This window comes from Ambystoma mexicanum, chromosome 9 (genome assembly GCF_040938575.1).
Source record: "Ambystoma mexicanum isolate Mex_15411 chromosome 9, UKY_AmexF1_1, whole genome shotgun sequence".
Lineage (NCBI taxonomy): Eukaryota > Metazoa > Chordata > Amphibia > Caudata > Ambystomatidae > Ambystoma > Ambystoma mexicanum.
The window spans coordinates 320,837,420-320,855,300 of NC_090931.1; the positions used below are offsets into that span (position 1 = coordinate 320,837,420).

At 43.5% G+C, this 17,881-nt stretch overlaps 1 protein-coding gene across 4 annotated transcripts in view; it reads right to left on the minus strand.

The window, feature by feature from the left end:
• The window catches only part of ANKFY1 (ankyrin repeat and FYVE domain containing 1), a 912,707-nt gene that overhangs the window by 73,837 nt on the left and 820,989 nt on the right, over positions 1 to 17,881 (minus strand). For all 4 annotated transcript variants that reach the window (XM_069614723.1, XM_069614722.1, XM_069614721.1 and 1 more), the window contains 4 exons: positions 15,255 to 15,455; positions 11,737 to 11,913; positions 10,788 to 10,935; positions 3,671 to 3,761 (listed from right to left, as the gene is read on the minus strand). In XM_069614723.1, the coding sequence (XP_069470824.1) occupies positions 3,671 to 3,761; positions 10,788 to 10,935; positions 11,737 to 11,913; positions 15,255 to 15,455 (617 nt within the window). The remainder of the gene's footprint in view (positions 1 to 3,670; positions 3,762 to 10,787; positions 10,936 to 11,736; positions 11,914 to 15,254; positions 15,456 to 17,881) is intronic.

Below are 17,881 nucleotides of genomic sequence, written 5' to 3' on the forward strand. Positions count from 1 at the left end.
AGCAGGACAGAGCTGTAGTAGGCGGCAGACAGAGAGCCCAGAGAAGTAGGGCAGCAACGAGCGAACCCAAAGGAACAGGGCGTTGAGGCAGAGAGACCAGAGGGTCTGAAAGCAGAAGAGAGTAGCAGGCTGCAAGGCAGGGAGCCCAGCGGAGCAGAGCAGCAAGGAGCGAGCTCAGAGGAGTAGAGCAGCGAGGCAGGGAGTCCGGAAGGCTATGGCTGTAGGCAGCAGAGTGTAACAGGCTGCAAGGCAGGAAGCCCAGAGGAGCAGGGCTGTGAGGCAGGGAGCCCAAAAGGCTAGGGCTGTAGGCAGCAGGGTGTAGCAGGCTGCAAGGCAGGAAGCCCAGAGGAGCAGGGCTGTGAGGCAGGGAGCCCAAAAGGCTAGGGCTGTACGCAGCAGGGTGTAGCATGCTGCAAGGCAGGAAGCCCAGAGGAGCAGGGCAGTGAGGCAGGGAGCCCAAAAGGCTAGGGCTGTAGGCAGCAGGGTGTAGCAGGCTGCAAGGCAGGGAGCCCAGAAAGAGCACTGGATCAAAAGCAGGAAAATGCAGCAGAAGGAACAGCATACAAATTCGAGTCAAAAGGCAAAAAGGGGCTGGGAGGACTCTTGATGCAAGAGACTGAGCTCCTGCAGGCAGCTGCTTAAATACCGCCCTGCCCTGCACTGAGGCAGGCTAATTGGCAGCACCTGGAGCAGCACACCTGAATACAATCTGCCACCTCCCTCTCTGGTCCTGAGATGGTGGAAGCAGCACTGATCCCTAGGGCTTCTGGGGATTGTGGTTCCAATGCCGACGAATGGGAATGGTCAGGAATTGATAGCTGTAGCAAGGTGCATTGTGGTACATGTAGTTAGTTGAGTTAAATAAGAAGGCACCAAAGTGACGCAAATGGGAATTAAGTACCAAAGTGTGAATAGGGGCTGTTCCAAGAGTAAGTATTCTGAAGATAAATGAATAACAAATAGTCCATGAAGGTTGCCAATGTGTGCGCCCATGGCGCAGGCATGACACAAACACAAGTGAATTGACGGTATGATTTTATATATTGTCAGCTAATGCTCATCATGCAAAAGCACAATTTGGTGCTTACATATACCCCCAGAATGAACGAGACGCTGATAAAATCAACTAGATACATCACTCCTCAGTTTAGTTCCATTACTCAAAATAACTGGATTATACTGTATATCTTCAATGGGAAAAATGTCTGCTTCAAGTTGTTGTATCGTCTTGCTGTGATGTCATAGTAGAGGACTTTCATAACCAACAGTTGTGATGTGATTTCACAGCAGGCGAAAACAGCATTTCCCTCTTGGCGTGGCCATGATAATCTGCGGCTCCGCTGTAACAATGCGTGCCAGCTTTTGACAGTTTATCAATGTTATCGGCGTCATGCAAATATGGGCTGCTCTGCAATTGTAAGCTCGGGTGCTGCCGCTCTGATAAAATTATCAGACGAATTTTGACTATATCTGTACAAGAAGTAGAGAAAGCATTGAGGGCCCAAAAAAGTGCAAAGGCACTGGTCCTGACCTTATTTCATCAGACCTGGGCATCGATCTTGTGTAAAGTCTTCAATGCAATTATTGCTTTGAGCTCAGTGCACTCCTCGAGGAAACGATCAATCATCACCACAGTGTATAAAAAAGGGTGGTCAAGAAAGCCCTGCCAGTTATCATCCAATATCGTTGTTGGATGGAGCAGGGAAAACATTTGATAGGGTAATTCTTTGCCACCTTCAGGAATGTGTGATCAGTGATCCCCTGCGGCCTTTAGAATAAAATAGGGGGACGATTGATCAGTGCTTTATGTTATATTTGTTAATCCAGAGGCACTTTGCCCTGCAAAATCGGAAATGATATGCAGTATTTTTAGATCTACGCACAGCCTTTGACTCTGTCTTCAGAAGAGAAGTTCTGTGGAATATTCTGTCAACTCGAAATGCCCCCCCCCCCACTTGGTCATGATAGTTAGGACACTACATACCAATTCTTTGGCAGCAGTATGTTACGACCTTGGAGGTGAGGAGACGCCTGTGTTTAATGTTAATAAAGGTGTCAGACAGGGGTGTGTCCTGGCTCCCCTCCTTTTCAACTTATATATTCAGGAAACCATAGATGCCTTGATGAGAGAATGCCAGGACTTACCCAAAATGGTGGATAAGAAATACCATGCACTCTTTTAAGCAGGCGATGCGGTTATTCTTTCAACTACGCCCCAAGGCCTAAAAAAAAATCACTTAATGTTTTTCTATCAAAATGCAGAGTTCTGTTTTGAGGTAAATGCTGAGAAATCTAAAGTGATGATTTTCAAACCTAAGTTTGTAAAAAGTAGTGCCCTGACAGTCGAGGTGAATGGGGTTCCCCTGCAGCAGGCTAGGTTCCGGTTCCAGGAGACTTGTGGCTGGAACTCACAGGTAGAAAAGTTGAGAACACCACTGGGGAAATACAGTGGGGCCATCAGATCGTTTCATATTTGGAACATTAGTGGTTCAGTTTCACCAGCCCTTAACCTGTATAAAAACCAAGCCCTTGCTGCCGCTCTCTATGGCTCGGAGATCTGGGGACAAGCTGCCCCAGGGAAACTGGATCTTTGGGAACGCAAGTTTTTGAAGAAACTGCTTATACTTCCCGAAAGTGCTCCATCAGCCTTAGTATATTTAGAGCTTGATGTTAATCCACTGACGTCTCAGGTGGCCCTTAACCCTGTCTTGTACTGGATATAACTATGGCAACATGGGGTGCTGGAGAGTTATCGGGACATGCAGTCTTATCTAATGACTTTGGAGGGAGGCAAAGGTTTGGGCTGGGCTGTCCATGTTTATTTTTTGTATGCCCTTGAAGAAAGATCTTTGGGAAAATCCTATAGCTTGCTCACAACGGCTTGTGAAGGGCCTTAATGATTCTGCTAAAGATAGATCCAGGGCCCGATTGGTAATGAAAGCTCAGATCATCACGACTGGGAGAGAATAAATTGAACTGGACCTGGTGCGGGGATATCAGAAGTACTTAGATTTATTTAACCCAGGTATGAAAGATCCTTGTATTTTCAGATGAGGTCGGGAATATTCCCGGTAACCTCATTTACAAAATCATGGAATATCGTGGAGTGGGGGAAATGTCCAACGTTTGGGGCAGTATGTGAAACTTTGGTACATTTCCTACTGATTTGCCCTTGTACAAAAACTTTTGAGAAAATTGTATTTGAGACCTATCTTGAGGGTTGTAGGAGCCCGTTGTGTAGTGGAAACAGTGAGCTTTCTTAGAAAGACTGTCTCCCTGTGTTGTCTTTGCAACAGCGCAATATTTGCACAGGGCTTGACTGCAAAGAAAGAGGGCCTTTAACTATATTTTAATACTGACTGCTTTATCCCTGAATTAAGGCTCGGTAGCCTAAGTACTAGAGAAGCTGTTAAGGCCTGTTCGACTGCCAAAACGTGATTCGAGGTTGCGAGCAATGCTATCCTCTATTTTACTGCTTTTATTATGTGGTTATTATCATAATTGCCTATTAAGAAAAATGTGTTTGTATGTATTGTAAATTCGATGCTTAAAGTTTTCATACATTTTTTTTACAACAACAATTTATGGGACATGTAAATAGCTAACCCAAATGATGCACTTCAAAACAAACATATTGTAGCTGGCTGCAAGATTAATGTTAGCAAGTCACCTTAGATTAAAGGCCTCAGCATCTACTGTGCACTCCGTCAGCAGGACACGGATGTTGTTGAGACGCCCATGCATAACAGCAAGATGAAGAGCTGCAAGAGTAAACAAAGAATATCACCCTGTAGCACAACTCCTGCTGCTATCCGTAGAAAAGAGCAGAGCACAGTTTAACTTGGCGGAGCTGGGCTCCAGTGCAGAGACCATGACCCTGTGATGATCGTAGCTTTTTCACTCTTTCACTCTTAAACAACGAATTAGAAATGTTCCTTTTAAATCTGAGGCAGCATCTAGTTAGGAGGTCACGCAAACAATAATTGGAAGACATATTTCTCTCAGCCAGAAATGTAGATTATTTATGAACTAAGGGTTTTTTATTTATTTTTATTGGGTATTTAGAAATGTGCCTATAGAGCAAATGGTGTTTCAAGGCGCCACAAGACAAAAAGGGGGTGGGGGTGGGAGGGATAACAGGGATGAAGAATAACAAAAACGTCCCTACTAGGCCTTGTGTCATTCGGATCGTGCAAGTGCAGTAACAAGAAGTGCAGGGTAGTCGAGGCAGAAGTGCCGGTCATAGCAGAATGTGCCAATGCTAAGGTGGGAAGGGAAGTGCAGGTCGGAGTGGAAAGCTTGCAAGTGCTGGGGAGGGGAGGAGAAAGAGGAGGGGGGAGGAAGGGACCCCCTGGGCTAGGCAAGTGCTAAGGGAAGGCAAGGTGGACAAGTGCCAGGGTAATGGAGGGAGTGCAGGAAATGAAGGTCCACATGCTAAGTGCAGGTACACGGCTGGATCAGGCTCAGTAGAGGTACAGGTCCCACCAGGCTAGTACAGGGGGAGGGAGCCAGGTAGGGCAAGTACTGGTTTTGTGAAGGGGTGGCGGGGGGGGGGATCAGGGGAGGCCGAGGTGCCGGGGTAGACTGGACGAGGAGGGCCCGGTGCCCTGAATGACAAAGGAACCAGGCAGCTAGTCAAAAATGCGGCAGAGGGGGACATTAGCTGCGAATGGGAGAGGGAAGGAAGAAGAGAAAAGGACGGTCTTGAGAAGCTTCTGGAACTTAAGTAGATCCGGTTCAAGCCTGTGAGGGGCAGGGAGGCCATTCCAGAGGGAGGCTTCTGCAGAAGAGAGCGATCTATCTCTCCCCCCGAACCCCACAGTCTCTGCTTGGAAAAATGTCTGATCTGCAGAGAGTTGGAGCTAGAATACCAAAGGGATCTTTCCAGGGAGGTTTTTATAGCGAGAGAGTTGGATGTAGTGGGGTCCCGGGCCCCATAACGCCTTGTGTATGATGCAGAGGGTCTAGAACTTGATTCTCTCAACAACTGGGAGCCAGTGGATAGATTTTAGAGCTGGAGAGATGCGGTCCCTGGGCTTGAGGCCAAGGATAAATCTTGCAGTCCTATTCTGGATTAGTTGAAGGGTGCAAAGCTAGAAGGATTTAGGCAGATTGAGGAAGAGGCTGTTGCAGTAGTCCAGCCTGGAGAGGACCAGAGCTCTGGAGACATTGCGTTTCTCGGGCAAGGTGAGGAAAGGGAGAATGTCTCTGAGGAGGTGCAGCTAAAAGTAGGCAAGGTCCGCGATGTGAGGAGAGGAGAGGAGTTGAAGATGACAACAATGGTTTTTGCCTCACAATAGGGTGAGGGGAAGAAGCCCATGGAGGGTGGCCAGAGAGAAGGAGGTAACGAGGGAGCTGGGATCCAAATGATAAGGATGTCAGTCTTACTGGTATTAAAAAAAAGTTAAAAGGTAAGCTACATAGAGATCATTAAAAGATAAATAAAAAAACATCAGGAGTATTAAATGAGACTTGATGGGTTCTGGTGAACCACTGTCCCCTAATCTTTATTAGTGTCCACCCTTTCTTGTCGGTTATCTGCAAGGACTAATTCTAGTGCACTGGATATTGGAAAGATTTTAAAGTTGGTTAGGAAATATTAGGAAAGATTTAGCTTTTTGCAATTTTCCATCTAAAGCTCCTATTGACCCCTATTCCTTTTGCTCCGTTTTTAAAACTGTTCTGACTTGTTGAAGGGAAGTAAAGCCTTCAGCTTCACTTCCCTTTGCTTTGCTTTCATGTTGGTCATTGGTATGGGGAAAATGATGAGTCCTTTAGATGATCAGTACTGGGAAACTAGGTTATCCTCTTTAATTCTTGTACTTTTTAACATTGCAGAGAGCACCTTACAGTGCAGTGCATTGCATTGGAGATACTTTTGTATCCCTTTAGCTTTTTACATATGGGAATTTTGGTTACTTGTATATGTGTATATGTGCCTAAAGACAAGCTGGCGGCAGCTGATACATTTGTACCATTTTTGCATTATTTTAAGTGTGCACATTTGTTTTAACCGTGTATGGCTAATAAACGTGGCTAGTGCCCTAAAATGGCCATGCCATGAGATTTTAGCTTGGTTCTTTGGCAATATTTGCGGGCTTGTGTTGCGTTTGTGTGTATGTTATCTGTACCAACCTACAGCTCACATCTCCCTCCTAAGATAAGCCTGGCTGCTCTGCCAGGCTATACAACCTTGAGTGGTACAGACTTATACTAGACGTTGGGGCTCTGTATACCAAGGGGAAAGTTTTATAAAGTTCTACCATAAGTGGACCAAAATGAAAGATGGTCAGGTGAAAATCTCTTTGAAGGGCCACTGAAGAATATATTGTACTCTAAAAGGCATTAAGCCATACAATGCTAAATTGCATGCGAGAATACCCACTCATTCAGGAGAACAGATAAAAGGATCCAGGAGTCCAGCAAAACGTCCAGGGGGTGGGGGGTACGCGGGGTCTCACACGTAGAGGGGATTTGGCAAAATATGAAAAATCTCCCTGACAGTGTTTGCGGCCTAACGTGGGGGCAGATACTGTCTGGTCCCAGCCCACATCTATGCCAAAGTGTGTCTGTTGCTAGGCAGATGTGGTGGCCTGAGGGTGTCCATGACTGGACAACCCCTGTCAGTTTGAAAAGTGAAGAGCCCTATCATTGGTCGGATTGGGGCAGTTTCAGCTCGAATCCATAATAAAAGGAGGACTTTTGCAGTCATTCATCAGATTGTCATTGGAGCCAATACCCCTATGAAAAGGAGCATCCTGCTGAAGTTCAAGAACTCATCAGTGCAGCCACCCTGCATTATCTTCCATCAACCGTCCCGGAGAAGCCCTGCTCCTTTGCTGATCTTCGGAAGGCCTTAATTAGTGCTTCAACTAACAGATTGGTGGGAAGAACCTGTCTTGATCCCTGCTTAATGATCCTGCCGTTGGAAATTTCCTGAACTATCCAGTGGGCTCACCAGCGTCCGTGCTGGCTACCTTGCAGCATCAGTCTTCGTCCCGAGTTAAGACTTGGGACTCTGCAGACCCTTTGCATTTGAAACAAGAGACCTCCCCCAGAAAGTGCAGTTCTCCAGTACAAAGGAGAGGCTTTGCACGACTTGCTCCTGTTCGGGTCCACTTTTCGACATTTGTTCACAGTGACCATCACTGATCTCTGCCTGCATTGTGTCCCTGGGTCATCTGTGGTCGTTGACAATGTGATAGGGTCCTTTCCTTCATCGTGCCGTTCAGTCTATAGCCAGGAACCGTCTCGCCAGAGCGCAGAACCAACGACTAGCCGAACCTAAATCCCAACGCCAAAAGGGACCTCTCTATTAGCAAACCCCAGACCTCATCAGACAGATCCAAGACATGAGGCAAGGGGCCCAGCAATTTCAGAAACCACAGAATTGGTCCCTGAGTGAATCATACGTCAGGGGGAGTAAACATAACTGTTCCTAACCCCACATATCTGCATAGGGTTTAAAGAGCGCAAAGTCCTTCTTCTACCTCTCCCTTGCCGGACTGCGATCAGTAGAGTTCTGGTCAAGAACTCCCTGACCCCCTGAACTTTAAAACATTTGATCTTCAACTTTGAAACACTTACAACTGACTGTTGGCTTTGCCAACACTTGTTCAGACTCCTTTAAAGACACCTAGCCTCCAGAAAAGATTTGTACTGGGACTTGTGACTAAGGGCAGTAGGCCCCATCTTGTATAGATATGGAAGCAGAGGTGTTGCTGGGGGGGGCTTAGGAGGCTATAGCCCTGGGTCTTTTGGTTGTAGCCCCGGATAGAAGCTCAGGGACTACAACCAAAAGGCTATAGCTAGCCCCGAATCCCGCCAGACATTAGCTTAGCCACCGATCTTTTCCAGAACTAGCAACACCCCTGTATGGAAGAAATTGCAGCTTTCCCAGGCAACACATGACAATATGGGATTTCCTGACCTGAAAAGGCAGGAAGAAGGACCAGAAACAATGTGGCCAAAGAACAAGTGAAAAATATCATGGCACTGCCATTTTGGGACACTAGCCGCTTTTAGTAGTCAGACGTGGTAAACGTGAATGTGCACACTAAAAGTACTGCAAAAATTGTAAAAATGTAACTGCTGCCACCAGCTTGACTTTAGGCACATATAAAAGTAACCAAAAATCCCCAGTCTAAAAGAGTAGGCTGAGGTAATCCCACTGCACTGCATTTTAAGACACTGTGTGCACTGTTTAAAAAGTTTCCCAAGCAGGTAAAAAGTAAAAGACAAATGGGAGACATAGTTTCCCAGTACTTATAGCCTGAAGGACTGATCGGTTTCCCCATGACAAAATGAGCAGCTGGTTTACATTTGTGTTCTATTGTGTTGATTTGCTTTGAAATTTGATATTTCTCTGTAAAGAATTAGGACAGGTTGAAAAGCAAAAGCTTGGTGGGTCCATAGAATATGGAGGCAAAGTTGCCTAAAAAAGAAATCTTGCCTATAAACCTCTACACCTACAATGCCTGGGCCTTCCTTGACGGGGCCAAGCACAGACTATTGTATCCCCAACAGATTCCAGAACACCAGCAGTTGTCTCTGATGAGACTGGTCCTCCCAGATAAGGGCGCCAGGGGGGCACGATGGCCGTTCGTTAGCCGGGTTTGGCGTGCTGTGGTCGGGCGAGCGTTTCTCTGGAAAGCGTTTCACACGGCTTTGGGAGGACCAGTCTACAATAATTTGGAACCAACCCCCTAACTCAAATGGCCTTGAAAAAGACTTAGGTTGAAACGCGCGTCGGCTGTGTAGCGATTTACCATGTCAAAAACTGCCATTCATTTCCATTATGATGTTTTCATTGGTGCAAACTAATCATGAAATAAACAACCAAACGAATGACAAAGACCTGACTCGACCATATGTCTAAATTAATTCGCTTAACAGCGACCACTGGATTATCATATCCCACCAGCGCCTAAACTGTTCCACAAGTTTGTCATCCCCACAATTCGTCCATAATTAATGAGAACCCTGGAGTTGGTTCCCAGACAAACCAGGAACAAGGCTGCAGGCTTAATTCAGGAACAATGAAGGAAGAGGTGCGCAGGAGAAATGGGAGTCCCGCCATCAATAACTCCATCAATGCAATTCTTTACAAACCATCCTGAGAAATATCTACTTGTGACATTTGGGCACAAGGCCCCAAACCATCTTAGGGTTGGACTTTATAATAGCTAGTGGAGCTGTTCTATGATTATCTTGAAGTGTTCTATTTCAAATGAATCAGAGTACTTACCTTTGTTTTACTAGTCATCAAATCAAATGCTATTCTATTTCTCGTAAGGGTAGATGTATATATCTGTTTTATAGTGTTGGTGTGACAATATTTGACTGGTGGTTTTACTTGCTTAGTGTGTATTTCAAAGCCTAATAACCTATTGTATATTCATATACATATCCGTCTAAATGGAATTATTGTTGTTGCGCTGTGTGCACTCATTGCAGCCGTAGACCACTCTCACACCGTTCCTGAGACAAAGCGTTGCTGCTCTGCTACCCGAGCTTGATTGGGTTTGGCTAAACTCTGTCTCTACCTTCTTCACCATAATAGGGTGTTCTCCCAAAATCTCCCCCACCACCAGGCCTGGTTTTGAATATCTATCTTTAAACAGACACAGGACATTATCCTCCCTGTTCCTTTGCATCTACTGACTGATCTGTAAAGTTTTAACAACTATCTCTTCTGCAATTTGGACTGAGATTGTAATGGTCAACTTTGATTCTAGTATTTGAACACTGTATGTTTTATGTATTATGATCATATTTGTTAATTACAGGTTATCTTATTGATTTTATTAACTTGCCATGCTTTTATTTTAGAATTGTGCACTAGGAAATGCACTGATGATTTGTGTTTATTTTGATAAAACCTTAGTTAAATCAATAAAAGATTATATTACTCTACAAAGAAGAAAGTTGGTTAATGTTGGTTGAGCCCACTCAGTTTTGTATCTCAGAATGTCAAAGGGCTCAATAGAAGCTAAAAGCAATGTAAGGTTCTCTCTAATCCTGCTAGAGTCAGAGCGGATACAGTTTTTCAATCTCCATTAAAGGCATATGGCATACATACGTAATCGCATGTGCAACGTGGAGACAAGTTGTTTTAAAAGCTGAGGGGGATCTGTGTGCTACTGCACTGCAGCCTGCATCACATAATTGGTAGATTGGTAGAACTACTGTAGATAAGGAAGGCAGATTTGTCTTAGGTCTCTTTAGACAATGTTGAGCTGGTCATAGGGTTAATTTATACGCCTTGGACTGTGAGTAGTAAGTTCTTCATAAGGATATCCAATCTTCAGCCAACTGGGTGGGGAGAAAATCATACTGCGGGATACTTCCAGTCCATAATAAAGCTGCCTGGATAGATAGCACATTGACGGGTAGGGACAGGAAGAAGTCATAGTAGTGGACAAGGATGTTGCAATACATCAGGATGAGGTGTATTTAGTATTAGTGGGACAACAAATAGCTGGCTTCTAGGAAATCTCTGTTCAGATGCCTTTGGCCACAACCACACCTATTCTCCTGATGGACCACTGAATGCATACACAGCTTGGATTAACAGCCTGGACTGATCGTGAACTACAAATCCTATTCCTCTTGCTGTAGCTTACACCCATCACAGTACTGCACCACACATCCTGGAGCTCTGACAGCCTCCAATAACACAACTGCTTAACCCACAGGTTGAAGGTTTAATAGCTCCTGTTACATTATAATAATTCTAATTGAACTCAAAATCAGAGGCCAAAAACCCACTATTCTTTATTGTTTACCATTATTTCCATTCTCATCTGTCGCTCCAAAATCGACTCCGTTCTCTAAAAGTACAGAGCAGATAGTGGGTAAATCCTGCTGAGCTGCTAAGTGCAGAGCGGTTTGACGATGCTTTGTTAACTCATTCACCTTGGCACCTGCAAGAAGCTAAAACCAGAGCGAGAAAAACATTAGTAATATCATTATAAAATATTGTAAATAACCAATACTTAACATTAGAAAAGGAAAGACGATAAGTACAGCATTCTATTTGGATTGAATGCCAACTGTCTGCAACATAAATGGCTGACAAATGACAAACATGTATGTTCAAAGAATTTCAAGACCACTTTTGTCTCCCTGAAAAATGCAATAATTCCTCTGAAATAAAACCAATAAAAACATTATGTCCTTAAACAATGGTGTACATTATTATTTAAAAAATACCCTCAGCGGCCAAGACCCATGTTTAAGCAACCCAGTAGATGCGATATTAACTCTTTCATTGTGCTTTATATATTTATGTCTTAATTTGGTGCAATTTAATTGTGGATGTGGACTGGCTGTGTGATTCCTAGCAACATTTGAATTAACACTAGCTGTTTTGTTTACTTAGCAGACTTAAGAAGACAGTTGAGTAACTCAAACATGCTAAAGGAACAGGCAAGTAACTCAGTAAAGGTAATGAGAGGCAAGTGATACAGTGGAGTTAACAACAGTGTCAATTAACTCACCAAAGTTAATGAGCTATGGTTAAGAAAGCCAGTAAAGTTAATGAGCAATGGTTTCAGTAAACTAGGAGTCTCTGAAAGAGATTTTCAAGTTGTAAAGTAAAGTACATTGCCTTATTGTGCATTTTTCCTGGGTGGGAGCAGAATACGCCTTGAACCAGGATTCTACACTTTGAAAATATTACAAGGGTAATTCTCAGAGTACGAAAGCAGAGTAACATAACGTAGTCTTACATACCAAATTGCGAACAATGATTTCCGAACCAGCTTGCACAGCCAGATGAAGAGGTGTGAGCTTGGAAGCATCCTGGACCCTCGAATTAACATTCGCCTGCACACTGATCAGGAACAGCACACTCTCAATATCAGAGTTCTGGACAGCTATGTGGAGGAAGTTCCGACCCTTGTTATCCACCTACGTCAATACAGTATACACTTTAACAGGCCTGTTACGAGGTAACAAATCACTCGCAACCCAAAATAACCAGTAGAACGGGCATAAAAGGAAACTGCATCTCTGAAATCATGGAAAACAACTTGAGAATAAAAACAGGGAACGCAAAAGAAATTGTATAGTCACTTTTAAGATGGTTTGTAACGAGGTGGCAGGCCAACCCTGTCAGTAACAGTCTGCTGCTCAAGTTAAGGACCCGAGTGAAGCGAGAGTCCCTTAACGCGGGTGGTGGTGCCATCCCTGCCAGGGATGGCCCAATAATGAGTGTCATATCACAATTAGCACCCATGTAGTTCATACACGGATCTGGATTGACAGCACCGTCATCAACAAGGAAATGAACATCAGAAACTACTGCGCAGTGGTGCACCGCATGGAAAGTTTTCTTTTTTAAGTTAAACACTCCATTAGGACTCGAGTATGAACTACACTGGTTCCAAGTGGTGATGGAGGAGAGGGGAAGGAGGGGAAGGAGAAGCAGGGAAGGAAAGGGGACACAGGCCAACCTCATTCCGGCAGCTCAGAATGTGGGCTTAAACCAGAGAATTCAGCCTGCGTTCCGAGCATCCCAATTGGCCAACGCCCTCTTTCAGGGGGCTAATATGTCTTTCAGCGCCTAGGCCGGGGGCAGACATTGCCAGTAACAGCCCGCCAGCCCAAGCCATGGTAGGCCCAAGCTAAGCTCGGGCCTTGGCTAGGGCTGTGACCGATCATGTCTGCACCCCTGCCATGGGGTGAAAGCCATTCGCATCCCGCGATTTAACTGGGATGCACGTCTTTTTTGTTTTTTTCGTCTTGCGATGAGCTCATTGCGGAGTGCGTGAGCCCCGCTCCTGTGGAAAAGAAGAATAAAAAGTAAAAAAGTGGCCACTGTCATTTGAAAAGGATCTTGTTCCTTTTCTAGTTTATGCCGCGGGTGCGAGCAGTGATTACAGAATTGTGCCCGAGAAAGACATGTACTGATTGAATAATCGCTATTTCTTTCTGTCGAATGAAATGGTCACTTTACAGATCAGTTGGGCCCATCGAAAATGGACCACAGCCCTACCTTATTGCAGCATTTATTTGAGAGATATTGTTCTACTAACTAAGCTCAGATTTAACTGTCTCTTAATTGTCTGACTGGCAATCCTAATAAGAATGGAGCTCTGGGTCTGGCTTCTCTCTGCCAGTTTTGTCTTAACGCACCAGAAAATGCATTCCATGTTATTTTCATAAGCAGTAAATATAGGGCAGCTCGGTACATTTATATAATTTCACCCTTAACATTGAGTGGCATTAGGCAGTGTAGACCCACCTTTATTTATTACAATTTCTACAAGCAGTAATGGAAATAGGAAGGAAACATTTGCTCCAACCCTGATAATAACAAATAGGGAGCTTAACAGAATTTTTTACAGTAGGTGTATTAATAATTTTATTTTGCTTGATGGTATTTGTTTCGTATTTCTCTTAGGATTGTCTAATTTATTTACACTTATATAATCATGCATTAACATGGTCTTTATTTTGATCTTTTTCTGGAATCTAGTACATGTGGTTGCTTTATTAAGCCAGGTTCTGTTTTAACATATCTTGTTTTAAAGTATTTACTATTGCAAGTAACGGTTTTATGGATAGTGTATAAGCATGTTTTGACTGGCAGACAGTGGGACAAATAGAAGGACAGTAAAAAGATGTGCTAGCCTGTCTATTCGGCATATCATCGAAACAGAAGGACAACTTCAGTCTCTACTGCTCTTAATGGAACCATTAGAAAGAAAGCAGTGGACAACAACTGTATTCCTTCTTTTTATGTGCAATGAGTGATTTCATTACTATCCTTATATAATGCCCCATTCAGTGGTAAATATTCTATGTTAAAGTAATGGTGATTAACAAAAAAATATGTGCCGTGCCATGAAGAAAATAAGTAAAGAGAACACATTTAAACAGTAGGTACTTCTTGTCAAGGATTATATTCAGACACTACTAAACTTGAATTATTATACAAAGGAACTACAAACATCTACATTAAATATGAAGCAAAAGATCTCCAGCAACCCGACCAAAACGGCAACTCTGGTTTTGTCTCCACATCTAATGATATGTACATTTGGGCTTAAAAAACACAAAAGGACATTTCAGAAAACGGGCATTTTATTTTGCACATATGTGACAGGTTAGAGGACTGACCCTGTTATATATGGGGCAGCAGGGACCCTTCCTGACCTGAGGTAGGTGGTCCACCATGATGTATGCCAGAGCGGCTAATACCCCAGAGACAGGGTGAAGGAGTTGGGAGGGGTCCAGCCCCTGAACCCCCCCCTATATATGTACCTTGATTGTTGATTATGGTACCACTGCCAATCACTCAATGCCCCACACCTTACATTTTGGGCCACATTTTCTTTGCTTTATTTCAGAACGGAAAGAAGTGAAAGGAAATGAGAGGGTGAGGGGGAGAGAGTTTCTGGCAAGCACCATTTAGAACATCACTGAGCCCATTCCTGTGGGATTCTTCGCACAGGACACCCATAGGAAGCCCCCGAGGGAGTTAGTTAAATAAGGCCTTGGCCTTTATGCCCTCCACCATCACAAAGAGAAGAGGGGTTACCCGTCTCTTGCATTCATGTAAACTCTGGGAGCTAGGGAAGCCTTGATTAAGGTGAAGGTAGCCCAAAGAACTAGTTAATAAAAAAACATTATTTAAGTCTACCTGCAGTCTCAAAAGCATTCTAAAGTCAATCACAAAGTGCTATTAACAAAAACACTTGAAACATCTATCAGACTCGAGAGATTATTAGGGCCATCTGTCACACATTGAACTCCTGGAATGTTCGTTTTGCTTTCAATGTATTTTTTTTGTAAGCTCTTAATGCATAATAATCAGGACACACCATGCATGACCATTACAAAATAATATTCCCAGAAACCCATTCTAGCAATGCTTAGATTAATACAAGCAGTTCACATTAACCTACGCCCTCCCACATGGATTAAGTGAATGCTATTACAAAATAATAAAGTAAAAAGGGTTGTAGCCATTAAGTAGAAACAGGAGAATTATAAGGTTCTGTGAAACCACCCTGTGTTCGAAATTACAACCAATAAGTAAACTGCAGGGGCATCAATTGAACAAAGTGTGAAAAGCCCCCACCCGTAGTAATATCTGGTTCTTTAACCATAGAGCGGGTGTTCAGCTGTCCTTGTTTCCCACATTACGATGCCCGACCGAAATGCCTGGTGCCTTTTTAATTAGATATGCCTTACAATGAGCTCTCTTTCTCTCGGTCTCAGAATATCTGCCATACTCAACTCACCTGATCAGCGGCTCCAGACTCACGTTTCAAGATCGCCTCAGCTGCCTTGTTGTTCTTGTAAGTCATAGCACAAGCAAATGGAGTCATGCCCTGTCTGTCACGTACATTCAGCTTGATGTCAGGATGAGATATCAGTAACTGAATAATAACACGATGTTGGTTGCTAATGGCAACATGAATTGGAGCCCTCCCTTCTGCGTCCTAAAAGAAAAGAGGGAAGCTGATTAAAGAAATATGCAATGCAACCGCACAGCACAGTCAAACATGCCATGCATTCAAAAAAGGAAACAAAGCAAATGCTCCAAGAGAGACCTGACCCTTCTTAACCACATCACGTGTACAGTTAATGCACATCAGAGCACTGTGTGCTACTGTATATCGCAATTGGTTTATGAAAAGTGCATCTGCAATGCCTCTAAGCATCAAACTATTGGAGCTTTGCTTTGCATGGAGGTGGTGGTGATATGGAAAAGAAAGGTAAGAGTGGCTAAAAGCAATGTAGACACTCATTCAAGCAGCATTTTAGAATGGTCACAGGACTACACTGATCCCCTGGCTAGGCAGATGACCAGGTGCAATATTTTGTTACGTGACTACTTGTCCGTTTTCAAAGAAAGAACCCAAATGATGAATAAGTCAGGCTGTCTCTCACGTCTTTTAAAACATGTATTTTACTTTAATTATCCAACACATGTCTTGTAAAAATCTTTAACCGATTCATACAAGTAAATACAATTTTCTTTAAAAAATATCAATTTTCGTAAAGAATCAACAATTAGGAATAAAAAAAACCATGTCGCAGGTCTTTAAAAATCCAGATTACAAACTCTTTCCATTAGTCGTGAGAAAACAGACAACATGCATTTCTGTTAGAAGATTTAAAAAAAGGCCTTTTCACAGAAAGAACATTCTTGCTTGTTCTTGATTGGAAGGTCACATGGCCTAGTGAATCCCATGCCAACTTATCCCCGTCCAAAAAAGAAACCAATTCACATGAATTATGAAGAGAACCTTCTATACGGCATTTCGAGTCTTTTATGAACAGAAGAGCGAGGTTATTTCATAATCTTGTCAATGGAAGGCATGCATTATGCATTCACTGGAGTGAGCAGCTATGAGGTTGTTGGTACAGTTTAGATTCCTTGAAACAAAACAACAAGGTCTCTCTACTCGGATTGTCAACATGGGGGTCCTATAAAAGTCAGTCAAACAGTGGTCAGCAATGCATGCCCTGCCCCTCTGTGATTGAAGTGCATCTCAAACACTCAACAGCTTTCTCACAGGATACCAAAACAAGCTAAATTGAATTCCCCATCCAAATGGGGTCATATGCATTTGTCTAGTTTGATGTTTGGATGAGAACAATGATGTTACCTTGTGAACTTGTTCAAACAATATGAGACGATTGAGCTAGGCCATTCCCATAGAGGAGATACCCATCCGATTAGAGATTTGGGTGGCGGAAATTGGGTTGAAAAGGGCAGTCTTCAATGCTCTCTGGACGGCATGGAGGCTATGGATGGCTTTCATGTGGTGGGACAAGGGAGATCTAGAGACAACAATCATGTAGGCCTGCTTTGTATCTCCATGCTTGGCACACATGATTGATGATGATAGATTGTAGTGGAGCGAATAGTTCTTGCAGGTAATTAGGCTGTAGGCCTATAAGTCTTTGGTGGTGCATATGATGTTTTTTTATTGTAATCGTTATGATTCTGATCTATGGGAGTTAAGTTAATTTGGGGGATTCTACAGTAATCTAGGCAGGATAGCACTAGAGCCCTTTTGAGGTTCACCAAATGACTGCACTGTAAAAGCAGTGGGATTATCATGAGCATCAAAAATTGAAGTTTAGTACTTGAGGACAGCATTTATCTGAGAGGCTAAGAAGTAGTCCAAATCAAACATGATGCTGACGTACTTCGCTTTCTGTTCCGTGGGAGGGCCAGTTCCAAGGTGGATAAAATATGCCAGGTGCAATTAGACCAACCGTTTATTGAAATACAGCAAGGACTTCCTCACAATTGACAGCCAAGGTGGTTTTTATGAACCCCTGGAAATCTAGAAGCCAGACTATATATTGCAGGTTTAATACAATTATTTAATGTAGCTTGTGGTTTTGCATTCCAAGATCTTGCTTTGGTAAAGGGAGTAGTTTCTTACCTATAACTCCATTTCTCCAGCATTGGTATCTTTCACGGATTCACATGCTGTGAATATTTCCTGTCGTCAGGCTGGGAAACCTCAGTAACTTTAATTTAGCGTTTTCCTATGGAAAACTTTGACACTTTAGTGTCCTAACGACATTCTTTTTGGGTGCTTTAGGCTACACCAATAGGACGTCTGATATAAATAGCCCCGCCCCACGGCTTACCTTCAGATTTTAACCTCCAAAGTAGAGAGAACCTGAACCAAGGTTTGCCTGCAGGGGTGTGCGGCGGGCACATGTGAATCCATGAAAGATACAAACGCTGGAGAAATGGAGTTACAGGTAAGAAACTACTCCCTTCTACAGCATTGGATGTTTCATGGATTTGTACTCCGAGACCCCTGACCGGCCCATAGAGTCGGAGTTTGCTCAGAAGCACTTTAAGACAAGATAGCAGCACCCGTGAGATTGATGGGGT